The sequence below is a fragment of the Malurus melanocephalus genome, unplaced genomic scaffold (assembly GCF_030028575.1).
Source record: "Malurus melanocephalus ecotype Western Australia unplaced genomic scaffold, MMel_1.1 scaffold_73, whole genome shotgun sequence".
In the NCBI taxonomy this organism is placed as follows: Eukaryota; Metazoa; Chordata; class Aves; order Passeriformes; family Maluridae; genus Malurus; species Malurus melanocephalus.
The window spans coordinates 164,063-186,720 of NW_026623305.1; the positions used below are offsets into that span (position 1 = coordinate 164,063).

At 42.7% G+C, this 22,658-nt stretch overlaps 1 protein-coding gene across 2 annotated transcripts; it reads right to left on the reverse strand.

Annotated features, from left to right (window-relative positions):
• Nucleotides 1-1,908: 1,908 nt before the first annotated feature.
• AP1S3 (adaptor related protein complex 1 subunit sigma 3) lies at nucleotides 1,909-22,490 on the reverse strand. Of its 2 annotated transcripts, none has more exons than XM_057366868.1 (5): nucleotides 17,686-17,982; nucleotides 5,779-5,957; nucleotides 4,494-4,602; nucleotides 3,423-3,560; nucleotides 1,909-2,496 (listed from the first exon to the last, which is right to left on the reverse strand). In XM_057366868.1, the coding sequence occupies exons 1-5, from the start codon at nucleotides 17,686-17,688 to the stop codon at nucleotides 2,461-2,463; spliced, it is 465 nt and encodes a 154-aa protein (XP_057222851.1). In that variant the 5' UTR covers nucleotides 17,689-17,982; the 3' UTR covers nucleotides 1,909-2,460. The 2 variants fall into 2 exon arrangements, with proteins under 2 accessions (XP_057222851.1, XP_057222850.1); XM_057366867.1 differs by lacking the exon at nucleotides 17,686-17,982 and adding an exon at nucleotides 22,273-22,490 and having other exon boundaries at nucleotides 1,913-2,496.
• Between the last annotated feature and the right edge of the window lie 168 nt (nucleotides 22,491-22,658).

Sequence of the window (22,658 nt, forward strand, 5' to 3'; positions counted from 1 at the left end):
GCAGAGCTTTTCTACATGCAAAAGCAACAGGAGTCTGTAGATGTTTCTTAAAGCATAAACATAATTTAGCAGGTCTTTAAGAGTCCTTAATGTGCTTTCCATTCGTTTTCACAGCACAGAGGCAGGTGGCACAACAATCACACCATATTCCAGTGAATTTTTGCTCTAGGGTAAGGAAACCAGACTAACTCCTTCCCACTTACCAGACTAATTCCTTCACACTTCTCAAGCCGGCATTAGATACTCCAGTTTGGCAAAGCTATTTATTTCAGATGCTACACTGATATGGTTGGTAGCAGTACCCCTAKATAGTCCATTATTTTTTTCCTATCAGGAATCCTCTTCAACTTGAAATGATACAAAAAGAAGACTTCTAGCTCTTCTTAAAATSACTGAAAAGACAGGTTTATGACACCCTTATTCATAATAAGAAATCTTTTTGGTACTCCTGTTTTGATATAATTCAGAATTCAAGCAACATGGCAGTTTCAAGAGTCAGAGAATCRCAGCATGGCTCCAAAAGGGAGTAAAATCAAATTACTGATAATTTCACTGTGTACAAGTCACTTATAAAGGCAAAGAGTGGAAGAAGCCTCTTTGCACATTCTGAAGTGATTTCTTAATGATTTCTTAATCAATTAAACACTGTACTTTAAAAAAGTTCWTTTCAAACCATGAGAAAATAATATACAAATCATAAAATTTCATTAGTTTAGTATTAAATTGGATGTCTTCAGAGCTATTAAAAGCCCTTCAGCAATTTCACTGTCTTTTCCAGGCTGAAAGTATGCCTTTGACATCAATACAGAGAAAACAGATGGATAAAGTAATTATAAAAAAGAGCAACATGATGCTATGAACCAGTTTGTCACAGTTTTACTAACAGACTGGAAAGCACAGGCAGAAGGGTGGGCTGACAATCAGCAAAGTTGTGTTGTGTCAAAGTGTCCCCACCCTCCAAACAACCCTCAGTGCCCCTCCTGTAGGAAGATACAAAGAAGAAAGGAGCAATAATTAAATCAGAATAAGTATGCAGGACATTTAAAGATTAGAAACACCCCAGAAAAAAAAATACTGACCGTACATCCCAGAAATCAAGGGAAATATTTCTTCAAGGGTAACACAAATCAATGCTCRGATCATTCTGGCATATTTGTCTGATAACTTCCCTAACTTTTGTATAGAATAATTTCGTGATTTGACAGATATATATCTAGTTGCAAGTTACAGGCTCAGATAAACAGAATTTCTCTGAGCTTTGGATTCTGTTACAAGAGCATAATCTCTCTAAGGAAGCCAGTTCAATCAGTGTATACAATCTAAACTGCACTGAAAGGCAAGTTAACACACCTGGCTCCCCATACACACAGCCACAGTGGTTTACAACACACAGTAGGGCACACAGCCCAGCTGATTCTTCTCCTTTCTACTATTTTATCCTTTTTGCAGCTGTGAAGCTATAAAATGCTGATTAAATTGCTCAACCATCAYAGAAACAGGCTATCTTCAACTACTAGAAAGCTGATCATCCCAATAAGTGTGTGAATTTGGAACTGGAAAACTCTACCGGGAAATATGGGTTTGGGGTACCAAAAGATATATGAGATTATCTTCACCCTAAAACTCCAAAGGCTGATTTTTTTTTCCTCTTCAGATTTTCTTCTGCACTCATGCTGCACAGTTCCAAAGTGTAGAGCCTTTGCAGAGATCATGGGGAACCAGGGAATATTCTAGTCCAGGGAATAGGAAAACAAGGAGAAAGATGGAAACAGGCCAYCTGCATGAATTACCAAAAAATTGCTTCATTAAACCCAGAAGCCTACCTCCAGTCAGTCTTCCAGATTAAATGGAGGCATGGAGTGCACTCTAGGAGGACCCGGAGCAGGCTTACTAGGAGACTAGAGCAGAAAAGAGAAGAGAGTGAAAGAAAGGGGCTGGCACGAAGAGATGTGTATTTCCTCATACACTACAAGGGTTAATCTTGTCTTGACAAGTTTGTGAAATAAGGGCCCACAACCATTTGGCTTTTAGAAAAACATTATTATTACAGCAGAATAAYTGTTACATTTAAAATAATGGACATTTGTACAAAAGTAGAGTCATACAGTCAGCAGTGAACAAAACTAGTAAAAATACCTCTTCAAAGTACTGCAAGAGGAGCATTTTGTGATGACAAAACCCATACCTAAAAGATGTGGTACAAACCAAGAGATGAGTCCAGCAAGGAGAARAGAAACTAGATTGGGGTAGTAACAACTCTGAGAAACTCATATGCAGAGTAATGCAAAGCACAGAGTTGTTAAACCCTTTGCTACATTAGCTGACCTTCATCTTCACCATTATACAAACAAACGCCTTCAGTTATTGGTTTTTKGTATTTGAGGATCTGGCACATTGGGAAGCAATTTCAAGAAGTGCACTTTAGAGGTGCATACAGCATTTTTCTCTCCAGGTTTAGCATTAAAATGCAGGCTTGTTCATGTATTCTTCCACTGTCTAGGAAACAAAAAAAAAGAAACAACTGATGCATTATGGAGTGGTACAGTAATATTCATAGAAATCCTCTGGTCCCTTTTGAGGACAGCTGTAGTTTTGCAGGAAATTAGATCAGATTTCTGCTTTAAAAACAAGTAACAGAGTGGTTTAAAATCTAATCTTCAGATCATGACATAGCCCAGTTGTGGCTAAACTCATCRTGCCAATGGCCTTTGCACACAGCTGGCTGAGCTTCATGTGCACAGAGCAGACCACTGTGGAAAACTGCTCAGCTCCCACAGCATGTCCTGAACTGGTTCTACCACTGTGCCCTTCGGGATTGTGATGGATCCTTCACTACTGAGGAAAAAAATGAAGGAAACCCATCACATTCAACTGCTTTTGCTATTCCAACCTCAACAGTACCAGTTACATTCCAAGTTACAASAGGAGAATTCCTGCAGGTTTCTGAGTAAGTCCAATTACCTATCTGTGCTCTGCCTAAAGACTACAGGTGCTTCTGAATGAAATGAGTTTGCCAGCACATACTCTTTCCAATTTTAAATGCTAASAGTAGGTCATGTTTCCAATGTGTTAGTGAAACAGCTGAGATTTTTCTGTATTTTTATATATGTATGTATAATAAGATATAACCTTACATTTTTTTCTTATATTAAAGAAGTATCTTAGATGCATCTTAAACTGTTTAATAAACACCAGCAGTTAAACTGCAAGGGAGCAACAGTTTTATACAGAGAGCCTCCAGATGATTCCAAGAGGGTTGAATTGAAAGCTTATGTAACTGCACTGTTGTACCTGTTGACACTGAACGKAAGACACACTTGGATAATTGAGTACCAGAAGTGCTTAGCTGTGTTTTCATCTCCTGTCAAGTAAGGTAGACCTAAGAAGATGAGGTATTTGCCTTTTGTCCTCCTCTGCCTTACCTCCTGCAACATGTCAGAGTCTTCTATGGCTTTCACTGCAGTCTTCTTTGAAGTCTCTTGTACTTCTCCACCAATTATAAACTCATCAAGAATAAAATAAGCTTTTTCAAAATTAAAGATAATATCCAGCTCGCACACCTGCCAGAACAAAAGATCACAACCACAYTTAAATCATTTTACAGTATGATAAGCACTATCAGGCCAAAATCTGTTGTGACCATCAAATRAACTTAGCATACACACCATTATGGCAGGCAGCAGGGTGAAGAAAMAAACTGCATGTCATGCAATATTGAAGCTTCTGAATATATTCTCTCCMCATATACAGACTTCCAGCAAAGATATTCCACTTAATAATAAGTTCATGCTGGTTCTCAGAGATCAAAGCTGACTTCCTGGCCCACTAACCTTATCACAGGTCCTACATAGCCCTTGTCATACGGGTTACATATACTCACAATTTCACAGAGCAAGACAATTCCCTGCCCATTAACAGCCACCAACTGCTTTTCTGTTTTAAGGAAGCATAGACATAAATCATGGCACACTGATTTTAGTAAGATATGAATTAAGGTAGGCAGGGTAATTTCAAAAGTATTTGCAGAAAAGATGTGTCTCTTGTAGTCTCTAAAGACTTACTGGGAGACTTATTTGGACCTTCTTCAGGTCTTTTCTTTACAAACAGTCTGGCTTTATCTTTTGCCTCTATGTCCTTAATTGCTACATGAGACAAACAAAACCAGTATATCTGAAGATGTCAGGAAAGAGAATTAAAGTACTTTAATCTATTTTATTTTATAATAATTTTTCCTCAAGCTTTCCTTCAAATTCTATCTCAAGACAGACATACAAAGCATCAAGATTAATTCTAGGCTAGTGGAAAAAGGATGGAAAAACAATCTTATGATCATTTCAGTACTATTTTATAAAATACTCTAATAACTAACTTCATTCTGGACTGAGAGAGCCTGCAGGGCAACTGCTGCACATGGAACATGAAGCAAATCAGCTTCACATAATTTTGTTTATCAAAGAGACAGGAGTGAGTTCACGGGAGAAAGAGAAACCTACRTTTCCAAAGTATCTGTCCAGGAGCTCCACATATCGATGAACGACCTCTAGTGTCAGGAGCTCATTATCCTGGTCTTCTATTGCACAGCAGAAATACAAACTAGCATACCTGGGGAAACAGAGGCAAAAGCACAGCAGTGAACAGCTGGAACCTCAGTGCTCTGCTCATCTCTTGGAGATTATTCATGTGACAGTTAATTCCTATCTAGTCTCTAAAATAAACTTTTCCATTCATTCTTAYAGTGTCCCAGASAACACTTTAAAAGATCAGAAAATTTAAACCAATTATTATTTTAGTTGGAAGAACCAACTCCACCCTTGGTAAAGTGGGACATCTGTAACACTGGACATAATGCAACAAGCAATAAATCAGTAGCAAGTAGTACTTTCAGGTCTCCTCCACCTGTTGCAATAGCACCACAGTAGTGGGGTTAATGAAACCATAGGACAAGCTACCCTCTCTATATAAAAAAAAAATTAAAAGGCTAAAATAAAGGTGAAAGGAGTTACATTTCATCAAACCTGCTGGCTGTCAAATGACTGTGTTTTACATATGGCCAGAATGCATCAAAACTGTTTAGACCAAACAACCCTTGTAACTAACTTGCATCAAAATGCTATGTTTAAACCAGCCCAAGATCTATTCAGCTTGTTGGTGCTGTGGCTGAAGACCAACTTGTCACAGCTCCTGGTCAGATGCTTCTTCACAGGATGGGACTCATTTTTTTTTGCTCAATGGGAGTTGTTTAATTTATCAGTGTGCTACACCTTAAGGCTACTTTCATTTGCTACAACTTCAGGAGGATAAACAGGCAGTTASCATTAGGCATTGTGTAACTGGGGACCAGTGACTTCTTTGGAAAAGGAAACGGGACTTAATACTCTCCAGAGCAACAGGTATTTCAAAGACAAAATTCAACAAAATGTCTCAGAACAGCTCCGGCAACTTCCATGCAGCACACACATCTCAGCAGGCTACTGTGGGGAATGTGAAGGAGGAATGAAGTCTAAAACCTTGTAACCATTAATACTTACACAAGGTATTAGGTTACTCCCATTTTTTCTCATTTGACACACTGTACAAGTATTTTGTTCCCCACAATTACTCTGCTGGCTTGTCCAGGGACACTGCCTTGTTGTAACCACATTGCCAATGGCAGGCTCCAAACTCAGCCCAGCATCACGACTGTTGTTTGCTGCTTTTCTTGAAGTGAGCCTTTATTTTTCTTTAGAATGTGTTATTCATATGAATAGTGATTACACGTTCTTACAAAATTACTCACACCTTTTGTAAACAAGCTTGAGGTCTTTCCAGTCAACAAAACTACTTGTTTTTTGATTGCGAGACAAAATAATCTGAACAATTTCTCGAATGATCTTTTTCTTCTCTTTATCAGGTAGCGTCGTATACCATTTCTGAAGCCTTAACTTCCCCTGCCGACTGAACAGCAGTATAAAGTGTATCTARAGTAAACAAAGCAACATGGTTAACAGGGCCATGGCCAGGGACGAGCATTCCWGCCTGGCACCAGAAATCAGGGGCCTGGCCACACACTTCCAGCCCTGGTGATGGTTGGACACAGTGTCAGTGAGATCTGTGGAGGCTCAGCACTGGAAAGATCCCTCCTTTCTTGTGTTTCTTTCCCAGGCTGCACCCTCTTCCCTAGGCAAACCCTTTACATCCTCTCCTACCCATCCCTCCTTACCTTGTGCAAACAGCAGCTTTGCTTCCTTTTCTGCCTCTGCCCTGGGGAACAGGAGAGGCATCACCACTTTGCACTGGTGAGAAGAGAGCACCACCCCCTGCTCCAGCAAAATCAGATAACTCAGTGAAGGGAATAAACTTATCTACAACCGGAGTAGGGAAATCAAGACGAGTGTAGCAGAAGACTAGAAAAGGAATACTAAGATAGTAATCATAATAACTAACAATTCTGTTATTGCAACTATTCCTACTATTTTAGGTCATAAAGCAACAAGCTCTTCAAACAGGTAATAAGGGGCAGTAATAAGAAATCTACTTTGGAAAGGAAGCTTGACTAGTTTTACTGAAGGAATCAGGATATTATGAAACTCAGACAACTGTGATGACAAAGGACATACCTAAGTGAGTGATACTGTATAAAATAAAGTGCAATATCTACCTCTTCTAAAATTTCAAATTTAATGCTAGTCATAATTTTACAAGGCTTGACCTATAATTTTTTCATGTTAAGCATACACAGTATTATATACTATACTTCATCACTACATTTCCACAGTGAGGATTATAAAGTTAATGTTCACTATCACCATCAGGATTATAATGCAGATTTCTCTAAAGATAAAATCATTCCACGCTCTGGTAAAGTCCAAGAAGAGAAGCTTCTACATAAAAGGAAAAAAAAAAAAGGAAAAGCTACTGGATTTTAAACAAAGCATTCATTCATAATTCAGAACCATTCTCTAGCTATTGAGTTGCATAGTTGTTGAATAGTCTGGAGATAAGAGTTCTGACTGTACTAAGTAAGACTTCAAATATGGGATATTTCATGGAAAGGAAGGCTGCTTTAGTCAGTCTAGTCCTGTCTGTGGCAGAATCTTCTGCTGGAAATAAGGCTCTTGCCATTGTTAGTCTAATGTGCTTGATAAAATTACAAGGATGTTGTAGCTGCCTTGTGTGGAGTCCTATAATACTCTCCAGACAAGCTTGCTAAATAAAAACAAGCATGCTGCTGGCAGGAGACATGGCCTGATTAGAGTGAAGAGCAAAGTGCCATGGCTTTGCCTTTCTCTGTTCACGTTACCAGCTGGGTTTTGACATGGGAATCTTCCAGCTGCCAGGGCTACCCCTTCCCAGGTGACGTAGGACACTGAGAGGAGCTGGCTGAATGAAAGGCTATTCTGCTTGCTGCACAGCACATTAACTCCAAAACCCTTGTAAAGATGAGGGTGTTTTGAAAACCAGAGAACAGGTTCCACAGATAAGAACAGCAGGTCAGCAGGAGTCCATCCTAAAACCATTGGGTACAGGTAGCAGCTATTTGATAAACAAATTCCTAAAAATATGATGGATCAGCAGATAGGAGAGAATTATCAGATTTGACTGAAAATGCAGGAAATGAGTCAATGAATCTCCACCAAAAACTGACAGCATAAGACTGAGTTTTGTGACATCCTTTGCCTGCAGTGCCCCAACAAATGAAAAAAAAATGAAAAGGTATTCTGGTTTAGGGTCAGCTGTTGGACCCAAGAGATCTTAAATCTGAGAGCCTGCAAGTAAATACATGTGTATCTCCAGTAGTGCTACCTCATGTTTCTTAAAGGTTAAATACCAACAAACCAGGGAATCACTGTGAATATTACCATCACTTTCTGTTGATTAGTCACTTCAGGATGTTATACATTACTCATAGGAAATTGAGTTGCTCTCCACTTAAAATTGCTTTAAGAACTCCACTGTTTCTTCTACACACGAAGTTGTGTCTCACCACCACCACTTTGATCAGGAGAGGCAACGTTCTTTGCAATCAGAAAATATCCATTAATGCTCCTAAATGCATGAAGATTCATACACAAGCTCCAAAAATAGCATTGTTTAAATCTCCTGTCCCACACTGCATACCTCAAGTGGCCATTTTATTATTACAGAAATATATACAGCTAGAAGATAGATACAGCCTTTACTATAGCAAAATTCTAATTTTATAGTCTGCAGCACAACAGTGCACCTCAAGCCTAGTACGGATCACTGGCCAGCTAAGAACTACTGTAACAAAACAACGTATTAGAAAAGATGCAGGTACTTAGAAGCAAAAGTGGAGGTTTTCTCTGTTTTTTCTCTCTGGTTTCCTTTTTCTAATTTCTAAAGCCCCTTCAATCTGGGAAGGTCTGCAGAAGGCAAATAATATTACACTCTCAAAAGGTTAAAATGGCTTCATTCCTGTAAAAATAAGCATCCAATGTGCTTTCATTCAGTTCAGCTTTGCTCTGCCCAGCTCCACTGTCACGACATAGAACATTCCTCACTCTCAAGGCTCTGTTCATTACAGCCCACTGGAAGGACTCTGATGCATCAATAAGCCTGGTAATACTCAAGTACTGCACAAATATAATTCTAACAGCTCATCTGTTCCTTGCTCCTTGACTGTGAAAACGTATTTGTAGTGCTGATGATCATCCTGTAGTGCTGATGACAAGAAAGATGTCAAGAAATTTTTGGTTGGTTTTCAGCAGCCACACTTCAATTAGAGGCAGATTAATCTCCAATGCTTCACTCATCTTTAAAAGTTCTAATTCCAGAGAAAAACAAAGGCAAGTGACTTACTACAAGCAGAATACCTTAGAAAGCAAGGTGCTTGGTTCCCTTCCTTACCATCCCAGGGCATGCTGGCTGTGACTAACAATCACCAGGCCCAAGGGCAATGCCAGAGGGAAGTTTTAGATCCAAGACTGAGTGGGTTGGGATGAAGAGTACAGTTCCTGGGAGAGAAGTGGCTTCTTTCACATGTGGAGTCTGTGGAGACAAGCTTTGGTCTGGGAGCTGAGTGTAATTTTATTAGCTTGTTTTACTGAATCAGACCCAACCACCCACAGCACTGTATAAAATAACCTCTATAAACGTCAGTAAGTAGTCCAAATGACTACATTTTCTATTTGTAGCCTATTGGAAAAACAGTTTGTTAGGTTTTTAAAAACCAGATTTCTAAACTTGAACTCTATCCCCTTCTCCTGCATCTCTGAATCAATTGAAGCTGTAAGTTATATAACAGTATGCAAAGTTATGGGGCCTTCTGTTTTATCAAGGGCTACCAATCTGTAGCAGGATAAAAAACAACACCCTTAGTTTCAGACCTACAAAGAAAATTAGATGGTAGACTTTAAGTCTAAGTAATTTACCAATAAATATAACAGACACCAAAAATACAAAATACAGAAGGTCTGCATATTCATGAACAGCAATTATAGGAGAAGTTTATAAAACTAACACACACAGTGATTTCTTTCCACTTTCCTTGAGACCTTTCCCTCCTTTAACTAATGGGCTGTAATAATCTGATAAGCAGTTCACCCAAGCTTGTCTTCTGGACTGTTCCCTGCCAGGACTGGAGGTCTCCTTTGGAACAACCTTCCCCAGTATTTGGCCATTATACACTTCAGACTGATCAAACACATTACAGTTGGCTCACTGGTTTCAAACTTGGATCATTTTTTGATCCTTTACAGAGGGTTTAAAATTTAACCTAATCTACAACAATTAGTAGAACTGTCTAAAGGGCTGTATTCCATTACACACACAACAAACYACCTGCAGGGATAGCAGATAAAAAGGGATACATGGGAAAGGGGTGTTCCTGGCTTTCTTTTCCCAGAGTAATTTCTCCAGTTTATGTCTAGTAACACAAACATGTAAAAGATGTCCCACTTCTTCCTGCAAGGTGAACTCCAGGGGTGTGCAACAGGCTCTAATTCACGCCACTGTGAGAAAGAAGAACATGCACTAGAACTGCTTCTCCTCCTCCCGTAATTCAGCCTGCATAACATTTGCCAACTGGTTTCAAACCTGTTCTGTGGCACCTGGCTGCTCCATGTCCCTGGGGGAGGAGGGGAGGATAGAGATGGGAACACTGTGAGGAGCCTCAGGGGAGGGGAGGCAGAAGAGGTAGACTGCAGAAAAAAGAGCAAGAATCCTTCTCTTTCCTGTCTAGGTGCTTGGTTGGGCAAAAATTTGCTCGGTGAGGCAGGTCTGCCACTCCAGCAGCTCTGCAGTTAAACTCCACTTCAGCTGTAACCTTTCCAAATTCAGTTAAGAACCCTCCAAAATCAATGCCACATTTATAAACAGACACCTGAAATTCATATGTAAGTAAAATTCGCAAATTAGGGATTGCTATCCTTAATCAGATATCTTGGCAGAGTGCAGAAACTCTCAGCTTTCCTTAAAAACTTTCTGTAGGGCAACAGACAATACAGGACATGCTAATCAATGAAAATTCCCAGACCACATAAAATGGGAAATGGGATGAAAATGCAGACCTTCAGCTGCCAGCAGAAGCTCGTGGCAAACCTGACTGACTGGCTGTACCTGGTGGAGGGGAAGCAACTTGGTATAAAAAAGTTCTCTTTTAACTTATTCTGGTTCTCCTGAAGTCTGCTTGATCTGCTGCCACCATTTTAGTCTTGTTGAGTTCATATTCTGCTTCTCTTTTACTATTTTTCATGCTTTCCTCTGATATGAAAGAATCTATTCCCCAACATAAACAGCTGTCCAGATTTTTTGATCAGTATTTATTTTTACATCACATCTGAAAATGAAAAAAACCTACTTTAATTAAACTCTTTCTTTCAAAAAGAATGAACAGTCACATTATGGCAGCCATTAGTGCTTTTTTTTTCTCCAAAACATTTCAAGAATAAAACATTCCTTTTCATTTTTGCTTTGTTTAGTAGGGCTTCTTGTTTGGTTTTRGAGGGAGGAAGAAAAGTAAATACTGAAATTAAAAAAAAAAAATCCTCCAGCTATACTGTGAACACACAGCTGGTTTGGAATGCCAGGTGTTTAGGGTGAAATGAGAACGATGTACTGAACAGACAACAACTGATCTATTAACAATCTAGCCACATCAGGACAAGCCAGAATACTAACACACTCAAGCATAGGCATTTTGGTATTCTGCTGTTACATGAAATCCCATCTGGTTACTGACCTTTAATATACACTCTGGAGTTTCAGACACTTCTAAAGCAAATATGTAAAATTCAAAGCAGGCTACTTTATTAAAAATATTAATTTCCTTACTTGTTTACTATGGCACTAAAACATTTATTCACASCAGTACAGGAGCTGACAGATGTTTGTAAAATACTGCTGGTTCTCAGCTTTAAAATTTAAAACATGTACTTAGTCTGCATGATGTAARCAAATAAGAAAAAAGAAAATATGCAAACCAGAAACCAGCAACACAGAAATCCCGCAGCAATGTATTGCTGCCTACCTGGCACAGGATTCTTCCTCATTTAATCTCCATTAGGAACATTTCTGAGCAATTTCCCCTCAACAATACATCCAAAGTCCATGCAATAAAAGCTGTGCCAGATCATTACAGGCACACGTGACCATAGTTACACATTGATTTTATGCTTTTCATGATGCAGAAGTCACCCTTATCTTATTACTGAAATTTTTAAATGGACCAGCACACCAGCATTTTAAGGGTATTTATAACATATGGTATTGATCCAGACAGCAACAGCCTTCTCRATAGCCTCACTTGAGTTAAATAAAACCATAATCAAAACAGTATAGCTGAGCTCAAGCTGCTCACTTCTGATGCCTACCTAAGGACCAGAAAACAAAGCTCAAGGAGCTTTCCAAGTGCCCTATAAGTACACTACAACCCCCTCCAGCTCTGCTCCTGCTTATTGCTACATCCAGCAGGTCGAGTCCTCCCGACCTTGGCTCATTCCTCATAAACCGGTGACATTYCTTTCTCAGTGTCCTCCCTACAGMACAGGCATGAACCGGTGACATTCCTTTCTCAGTGTCCTCCCTACAGACATGCCTGTGCCTCCTCCTCACTGCTGGCTGTCCCACCAACAACGATGCCAGATTTCCTGTATGCCCTGGACAGCACAGACAGCACAGCTTTCCAAAGGTGTAAATGCCAGGCAATGGCATCCAGTTTTTCMGAGCGTAATTACGATTGATTTTCTTGATTTTTTTTTTTATTCCTGCAAGGTGGAATTACTCCAGTTTTCAGGTAATAAGAGAGAACAGAATCAGGCAGGGAGTCTGCATAAAAGCTGCCTCAGGCTCTGCCACAGAAGAGCAGGCCAGGGACTGCAGCACAGCCATGGGAAGCAGCCAGACCACTGTCCCTTCAGTGCCAGCCCYGGGACAGACAGAGCAGGGATGAGAGCTGGCTGAGCTCACCGAAAGCAGCAGCTTTAAGACATTTTAACAGTCATTAACTAGGTAATCATACCCCTTCTGCCTCCTGGGTGGGCTCTTAGAATTGTTTTTATTTGCTTACATATTTTTGGGAGGCAGAGGAGATCTTCATTAGGTACTACAAGGAGGAAGAAACCTGGGGAGACAGTGAACAAGCTGCCAAGAGCTACCCCTAGTTCACTACAAGCCCAGTGCACTTTACAGTCACAAGAAGCTATTTTTTCCAGTCCATTCCCTGAACACCCAGTGAAGAAACTAAACTAAAATCTCACCCAATGGATTCCAGCAAAACTAAAACTCTTTTAGTTTCATTTCCACTTTGCCTTATCAGTTGTTTGCAAAGCCCTGCTACGTGAATGCACTGCAGTGTACAGTGCCCTTCCTTTACCTCTATAGGAGCAAAGTTAAATACCTTTGCTCTGGCACAGGGCAAGGCACACCCAGAAGGTGACAAGCTTTCCTGGCTGCTCAGACAGCTGACAGAAAGCGCTCCAGCCTGGGGATTCCCATGTCTGGTGGAGGAGGAACAGGGCAGGTTGGCAGCAGCCTCACACCCATTCCTCTAGCTCCCAATAAAGATGTTCACAGAAAACCTGAGCACGAGAAGGATCAAACTTGAGTTCAGGTCAAGCATATGAATGCGACAGAGAACAGGAGAACCTTTTGGAAACATGGAATTCCCAAAATTAAATGCTTCTGCGTTTCCAAAAGGCACAACATGGTAAACTTCTGCATTTTATTCAAACAAAAGTGAGTCTATTTCTCATTCCTTTGCCGTTTGTGTCCATCACACACCACAGGGGACTAAGCAGAGGACAATGACAACAGAGCTGCTATGCTGGTTAACAAGCCATTGAGAACTGCAAGTGTCTGAGTAAAACTATCTCCAAGCTCAAACAGCAAGGCAACAAGAGGTATTTACTGGCCATTGAAGAGGGATTTTAATGCCCTCCCTAACAGAGGATAGCAGATGGACATTCTACATAAACTCAGCAAGTTAGAGAAGATAAAAACACTGGTGCATGAAGTACCTGGGGTTATGTCTGTGCTATTGAGAAACACCCATCAGGACATTCCAGGTCAGGAAGGCACGTCTGGCTAGAAAAGCACGTCAAGCTTGCCTTCAAACACATAAATGTAAATTGTACCTTCCCATCCTACCCCAATACCTCTGCATGCTCTATTCCTACTCACAAATGAAATGCCATRCTTGCAGGACTGGATCTTGCAACTCCCTCTCTACATTGCAACAACTGTAGAAATGCAAAGGCCCAGGGGTGGCTACTCAAGAAGGCATAGAGCCAAGGTAGCCAAGAAAATGCAGATGACAGCCTGCAGGAATAGGACAGCAGGGAAATGCATGGGTGGGGATGGAAATTAGCAGCTGTGCAAATGTGATACAGACAAAAACCTTTTCACAGGAGCAGTATTACTTCAATTTAGGCATCACAGGAAAGACCACAACTGGCTCTCAGAAGTGCCTGATGTGGATGCCACAGCATAAATCTTGCAGGTATTTCAGGGAGARGCAGCTCTATCTGTCCTCCCTGACYCACTAGCTTCCTCTGYACTTTCATCATTTCATCCTTTTGCTGCTCTTGTGGGAAATTGATGGCTTCAAAAGGCCTGTGGGACTGTATAAAACATGGGATTTTGAAGAACTAAAGCTATGGAAAAACAGCACAATCTGTCACTTTCTTGCCTCATGACAAACCCAGCTGCCCATACCCTACCCATGCCACGGCCTTCCCTAAAACCCTCTAGGCACTCTACATCCTAGTAACTACTGGCTCTGAGACATGTCTGCAGCTTCCTCATTTGTGAGTGAAGATATTTTTAAAATAATCACATTTCTTTTGCTTTTCAGAAATGAGCTTATTACTCAGAAACAGTGAAATGTGCATTACAATTCCTGCATGGCCTGAGCAGGCTCCAATATTAAACAATCTGTAAAATGGTCATGAGCACTTGCAGAAGGAACATCCAAAACTGGCAAGTCAGAGATTACACACCTCCAAAGAACCCTAAAAATCATTTTGCCTCACAAATCCCACAAAATGTTTCTTATACATTTAATGCCTCAATAATGCCTCAGGATGTACCCTGAGTCTTCTTGCAGCAACCAATCTTTACAGTGTTCATGATTTCATGTRTCTCTATCACTTCCCCTGCAGTCAMCTCTTTCCAAGCAGWAAAGTCTGTCTACTCAGGACCTTCTAARCAGGATGCCATTCCATTGCCTTTATGTACTACCACAGTAAATGTTCATTACAAGATAAATGAACAAAAAAATGCCACAYGAACTTTTTTTGTCATGTAGCATAAGAACTGCTGCCTTGAACAGAATAACTTATTTATCATTTTCTCTCCTCTCATGTGTTCTAACCTGTTGCCCTTCTTGTCTTTCAGAGGTAAATGCCTAGAAGTTCATTGTCTTTTCGAGGCTTGTACCATGAGTGGAAAATAAGCATTTCTTTGAACTGCAAATAGTAAATTTGGTGCAGCATTGGAAACATCTTTTGCAGATCTSCACCTATTTTAACAATTAAGGGCATTGAGAGTGTTGATGAGATCAATATTCAGAGGAGCTGAGAGTTAATTTCCAAACACTAGGCAGTTGTCAGCAGCTCCAGTCACAGCAACTAATATTTCCAGCCCAGCTTCTAGATCAGTGACTGGTTATCAAATGTCTTGCTAAGTGGAAACAGCACTTGCCAACTTCTTTCCTATTCAGGCCAAGTACATTTTTAGAGCCACTGTGCTCAATGGGATTCTTTTGATCTTTCTCCAGGGTTTCAGATCATGTCCACAAGTATTAATTTGTCTCCCTGTAGTGATGAGTAGCACAGGTAGGAGGGAATCAGACCCTTTACTATACAGGCACCAAATCTGCACTCARAGCTACACAAGCAGAGCCCTGCATTTATTCACAAAAGCAATACTGATAACACCGAGGCAGCAGTAGGTTCGAGGTGTTGCAACATTTACAGGCACAAGAGACTACAACAACATGTCCTTGGGGAGACCTGTCTTTCTCCTCTGTGCTCTCTCCCCACTCTTTGACTTTGCTGAGACAGCAATCCTTCACGACATGCATCTCTGTTGCWCTCATGTATGTCAGGAAGCAGAATTTAGTCTCCTCTAAAGTATTTTTTTAAAAACATGTCACAAAGCAGAAACYGGTCATAAAAGCTGTGTTTCTCAGCAGGATATGGAGTCAGCTTTGCTAGACAGACTCTTCCCTAAAACTTACCTGGAAATCTGCAAGAGAGCAAACAATTGGAACAGCCCTCTTGCAAGACGTGGTACTATTTACATAAGCACCTTTAATTCCCACCTCAAAACACAGAAAAAAGGTGACAAATACAACCCTGTCACTCCAAAACAGAGGATCCGGTGTATTGAAAGTTTAGATGACCTGCTGAAAGCTCATCACTCGTGAGCCTGAATAAGGCTTATTCTTGGTTTGTAACCCAGCAAACCCTTATTTCTTGACTCATAACCCAGTGTTAACAACCCCTTTCCAGAGACTGGATGGCAAAGGAATTTTAAGTGACAGGTCCCTGGCAAAAGCACCTTTTCATCAGCACTGGACTACAACAGAAGAGTCAGGTAAGACTGGCTAGTGTAATGCAATAACACCAGCAGGGTTTGCACTGTGGCCTCAAAAAAGGAAAAAAAACCAAATTCTTAGTTGTTAGAATGCACATTCACCTTGTAAAATTCTAGCCATTAATATAGCAGCCAGTCTCCAAATCGTCAATAAGCAGCACTATTGTGAGCAGTGCTCCCCTGGGACCTCCGTGAGTGCTTTAAAAACTGGCATTTGCGAAGTACATGCATCAGGGAAAGTTCTGAGATCAGATTCCCTGAAATCAGCTCCCATATTTACTGACCTTCAAAGGCAAAATAGGAACTCCAGTTGTTTACACAAGCTTTAGCCGAGGGAAGTGGGTATGTAGGGCTGTCTCAGGGTGTAACCAGAAAAGTTACATCTCTGTGGGGACTTAAGGTGTGGAGACTGCATTGCCATCTGTAAACTCACTACTGTGCATATTCTATTTGCAAATATAATGACGGATACACCTTTCTAAATACAGGACACTAACACATATTTAGCATTCTGGCTAAACCACCGRAGAGAAACAACATAGCTCTGCCCTGAGGATAGAGACAAACAACAGCACTTGGCATCCACTGAAGGASTTGAGAGACTTCTGTTCAGCTGCACTGCCAGTAACTGGTATTACAGGTGCACACAATGGGCAAATTGTGCAAGGCAGCAGCTCAAGGCATGCCCGCAGAGCCTGCCTCAAGCCTGAATTATCAAGCAGTGAGATGGTTTCTTTATTAAGAGGCATCACTGACCATCTCACTGCTTGGGAGCCCATAGTCCGCAGCCTTTGTTCTCAGGATGTTGGCCACCAAGCTTAACTAAAGAGAGCATCCACAGAAACCAACACCAAACACAGCACTGGAGAGGCAAAGGGTCTCCCTTCCCGGATCCTGCCCATCAATCCTTTAACCTGAAGGGCTGCTGCCCCTTCCAAGCTCAAACAGGAGATGCCCTGGAGCAGGGTGGCACAATAAGACAGACTGGTGACCGACAGAAAAGCAACAGACCATCTTTCTTGATGGAAAGATGCAGCCCAATCCCCATGAGACCCGGCAGTGGAGCAGAAGCACCCGAGCTGGAGGAAATGCTGCTGTCCAAGCCCTCCACTTACCTGGCACCAGAGAATACACCTTTGGGAAAAGCTCTTTCCAATAATCCTGCCACAGGAAAACCCACTGCCCAACACTGACCCGCCTTGTCACCAGCCCGCCTCTGACAGAGATCCATTCGAAACCACATTCGATCCTTCTCCAGGCATGGGAGCCGACTTGCACCTCAGCTCCTCAAGTTACAGGAAGACTCTGTTATAAAACCTCTCTGTAACAGTTTTGTTTTCCTGGTTGCCTACGAAAGGCTCTCGGCGTGACCCGAGCTCACCCCGAGGGTCGGAAAGCAGAAAGGAGAAGAACAGAAGTTTCATTTTCCCCGAACAGGTGCAAAGCGCGTTGGAAGCCGCCTGGGAAGGGCATTTCATTGTGCGGTGCCCGAGGGGCTTGGGGCAGCCCCGCTCCGCCCGGCCTCGCTCCGCGCCCTCACACCGCGCCCGTCGAGGGGCTCGGCGGCCCGGGGGCACGGCGGCTGCGGCGGGGCAGGGGCGGCTGCTCCCGCCCGGCCCGGCTCCGCTCCCCTCGGCCCCGCTCACTCACCATGGTGCGGCGGCTGGCTGGGAGCCGGCCCGGCCCGGCCGCCTCCGTCCCGCCCGCCCCGCTCAGGTGAGGCCGGGCCGCATCGCGCCTTCCCACAATGCCCCGAAAGGGAACTCCCGGCGCCTCCTCCCGCCGCTCCCCCGCTCCCGGGAGCGCCGCGGGGCACAGGGTGCCACAGATGCTATGGGGGGCAGGGCTCCGCACACCGACACCGAGAGTGCCACAGGCCGGGTGTGCCGAGCCCCCGCCCGCACCGGTGACCCCACCTGCTACCCTGTGCCTGTATGTGAACCGCTCCAAGGGCGCCTCTCTCACCTCGGCACGCCCCAGATTAACAAAACGCAGTTCGTGTCATCCACTGGCTCGAGCGACTCCCCTGTCAAGCATTCATGCCCTAAAGACACAGACAGATCTGCAGGCTTGATTGCTCTGCAGCCCATCTCCATCAAAATGGAACTCTGATAGTTYAAGTATCTTCAATGGCTGGGCTTTGCTTTGTGATGGAGCCGGATGAGAGGGCAAGACATCAGCAAATCCCTGTAACCTGTGGCAGGGATTTGCCGATAAGCAGCTGGAGCCAAAAGAATGTGCAACATTCACAGACTCAGCACTTGAATCAAAAGATCTAAATCCAGGCCTAAGGCTTCTCAAGCTTGTACCAGCAGTCTGACCCAGATGCAAACTACCACATGAGCATAAAATGAGAAGACTTAGCAAGGTTAAGTCCCACACTTGTAATCTAAAGKAGAGACATCTCCCAGAGCACAGCATGCAGGGTATGGATCCCAACTGCTCAGGYAGGGAAGAACTGATTCCTMCTGTGTGAAGTGATGCATGTGAGTCATCCGTGAGAAAAAGAAAGAAATCCAAAGGGGCTTGGGCACTTCAGGGATCGGTGTGATGTCAATGACAACCCTGCTTCAACCTCTGGCTTCAGCAAAGGGAGAGAGATCCCTGGCCAAAACAATTGTGCATGTACAGCTGAGAGGGTGACTGGGCTGAAATCTGCTCCCAGCTGGAAATGCAAATTTGCAACAGCAGAGTGCAAATGCAGATATATGCTCCTTATGCACATTCAGCAGCRTGGAGGTAATTTCCACATTTCCCTAAGCATGCATGACCCCACTTCCCTCTGCCCTCCCTAAGTTTCAGTTTAGTTCATGGAGTCCCTCACTGCTGCTTGCTCAATTCTGGTTCCTGCGTGCTCCAGCCCCAGCCCACCAAGCAGCACATCACACACTGTGCTGTGCTCTGCTTTCACTCCTGGAGTGCACAACCCGCAAAGTACAGATCCCAGCTGCCCACAGATCTCAGTGATCCTTCATCTGCTCACTTAGCCCTGGTGAGTACACATGCCAGGCCCATAAAGCAGCACTATCTCAGAGGGCAGGAACACCTCACCCTTTGTGCTGTGGGGTGCAGCACACACCGTGCCATGCTGCCAGACAGCACTGGCCTCACTGGTTTTACTGGAGCACCATCTCGCCTTCAGTGACTCTGCCAAGTAYACAGTGCAGTCAGAATCTGCTAAAGACCAAAGCCTTTTACCAGCTGTCTGAAAGATTCACACCAAGTGCCATAGTACCCACCATGTCTCGCCCAGGTGACACATACTCCTGGCCTTCCCCACAACCATGTTCATGTCCCTGTCCTTTGCAGTCCCCAGCTCTACCTGCTGTGACCTATACAAAACAACAGAGAGCTGACCCTGCACCTACACCCCAAACACACCCTTGGTAAAAGGGRAGTGCTCACAGAGTGCACTGCAGCTCTGGGAAAGTCAGGTTTCAGAGAACACTCACAACTGGATTTGCCTAACATGCAAGAATGTGGACACCGCTGTGCAGCTGCACTACAGGTGTGAGGCATCAATCAAATTTTCCTGTCCAAAAGGGATGAACATASCCCTCACTCTCTACCTGTGTAACTTACTCAGGTGATGGACAAAAWTTTTTTTTTTGCTTAACAACTGTTCCCCAAGAATCTTACTTTTCTATGCAAAGACCTTACATAATTAGACCATAAACTCAAGAACTAGCCTGCTGCTTGTGTGTTTTTGCAAGTAATCAGAAAAAAAAAAGCAGCAGAAGCAGCAAACATATCATGCATAAAGTGCAAGTTAACAGCAGTGGCCCAAGTCAACCCATTACAGCCAATCTTGGAAGCTGTCAGAGAAAGCCCTACAGAAACAAGGCTGCAGATATAGGATCATGCCTAAATGAGATGCTTTCCAGCTCAGAAAGCCAGGCTGCACTTAATGACTGCCTAACTAGCCATGGTAATAAGTAGAAATTCTCCCCTCCCTCCTCCCTGCCACTAGCACTGTGTACCTGCATAATTTTCTGATAAAGAAGATAACCATCAGTAGTTCCTAGCTGGGAAGTTTGCTCTATCAGTGTCACTCAGCACTGGGAGCAGGGGGAGGCAGCTGTGGCACACCCTTGTGCCAGGTGAACCAATGGGGTGAACTCATGTCAGTAAARTGCCATAACATGAACCCCTTCCAGTGTGTTTCCCTTAGGCCCCGTTCATCAACTTGAACATGAAAGATTGCAGCAATGCAGAATTACTTCTATWACTCAAAACTGCTGCAAAAGGCCATTATTTTTTGGCTTCCATCTCTGCATGGGAGGAGTATGAACACTTTCTTTCTTAAGGGCCCTTTGAAACAGGCTTTTAAGAGAGGCAAACAGCTTTTTACTGCTGTGGGATATTTTATCCTCTTTGCTTATATTCCACTCTCCTAGCAGCCTGTCACATTCAGAAGTAGAAAACGTTCACACCAAGAGTTACAGTGGATTCAGTGAGCCAGGTGTACCTACACCTCCTGTAAAAACTTCCCTACATCCTGGTATCAATTTTGATGGGTCTGGGCATTATTTATTTAAAAACAGTCATTGCTAAATTGTAAGATGCCTAAACCTGCAAGGCTTTGTCTTGGGCACTCCTAATCTCTGCAAGCTTTATGGACTTCAGAAGCTTATCCTGAACCATGTAAGTAAAGCTGTATGTTCAGTTATGATTTACAATTGATTGGGAAGTTATATTCCTGTGCATTTCCAGAGAAACAAATCCTGACAGCTTCAATTAAGAGAAACAACCTACTGTCTAAAGAACAATAGGGAGTGAACAAAATCTAATGTTCTCACTTTGTTCTAAACAAAACTGCACAACCTTTTCTTCTGAAAAAAAAACCTCAAACCACCCTTTTATTGCAGAAAGAAGCCTTTTCACTGACACTGAGTAGAACAACAAATGAGACAGAACACTGAACATTTACWCTGATTCTAGCCAGCAGATGCTTTGGTGTTGTTTGCAGCACTTGAACTGAGCTCATAGACTACTTCAGGTAAGTAGCCCCGTGCAAACCAAGGAGTTGAGACTGATGAACACTCCACTTAGTGAGTTTATAKGAGACCTGCTGTGCAGTTTTTTCCCACTTGATACTAGGTCTGTGGGGGAAAGAAAAAACTTTAAAGCTCAATCTAAATTCAGCTGCAGGAGGTAGCTTTTAATTGCACTTTGGATCAATAGAGAAGCAACCTAACACTTGCTCTTGGTTACTAGGCAGGGCTTGTACTTTTCCAGACTGTTTTTCCCATGTTCCCTTTTCCATATTTGCTCACACAATCTGGATTCTCCACCATTTAAGTGCAGAACAAAGCATTCTTATCACTGGAGCACATACCAAATTATGTATCTGTGCCACAGATGTTGGTACCTTATCAACAGCAACATGTTCAGTAAGTAGTCCCAACATTTAAGTAGTTTAAAGTATTAGAAAAGTGTTAAAAATAGCAATCTTAAATCCTTATAGCCTGTACTGAAGTGATAGGTGTACACAAGCACTTAAAAGGMTGTCAAGTAGCATTTTATTCTATCTCCCAGTTGTATAAAATTAAAAGGCCAAAAGGTCGACAGGCATTCACAAAGCTCCATCTAGAACTTTTTCAATCCAAAGAAAACGTGTTATTGTAGCCCTCTTGTGTTCAGTTGGATTAACTGCTACTGGATCCACAGCATCCTTCCTCACCACCCCAAAATCCCAGCTCTGCATGCCTTAACCACACTGCCAGCCAGTTCTTTGTCCTATACACCTTCATTCAGTTTCTTTCATGTTTTCCTCTTTCCATCCTCCTTGTAAAATCGAAGCCCATTCAGGCCATGCCCTGGAAACAGTGGAGTGCTCAGTTGGAATATTCATACTGTAAAACAGGGAACTGCTGCTTTGGAGTAGGAAGATTAATGCACCCTTCATTACTGTGAACATGCTGATATTCCCAGCCTTTCTTCCCTATAAAAGGACTGTAATGAACACAATCTACAGCCTTGATTCTCTCTTTCAATTAGTGCCTGTGAGTTCAAGTTTTAAACTGAGTATCCCACAAACACCATTTAGACTCATGCCATTCTCTACCCTCACAGAAATCACCCTGACATTCTCCAAACCCTGTAAACACTCTCAACAGTTGTGTTTACTCCACACCTTCCCGACCATTTACTGAGTTACAGCTGCTATGGGTGCCTAATGCGATGGAGCCTTGTAACTGGGATAAGGAGATGGGATGTTTCCTAAATTACTCTCACCTTCCAAGTCTGCTGCCTTGGTCTTCCTTTATTCAGCCACTGCAAGACCAGCTGTGAGAGATCAGGAGGTTCAGGTGAGCAGGGCAGTTGTGCTTCAAGAGCTGCTATCACCTGTCCCAGGGAGCCAAAATCCAACATGGATGTGCTGCTGTGGAGGAAATGGAGAAGGAGCCACAAACTATGAAGGAAAGAAAGAGAAATKAATGAGAACAGGGAAAAGACAAAGGACAGTATTTGAACAGAAAACCAGCTATGGCTTAGCAGCAGTGCCATCAAGCAGTACTGGCAAACAGTGCCCACTCTTAATCAGCTGCAAGAGTGCACCTGAGCTCATGAAAACTCAAAGTTTTGACAGATACATGGAGATTCTGAGAACAGTTGAAAAC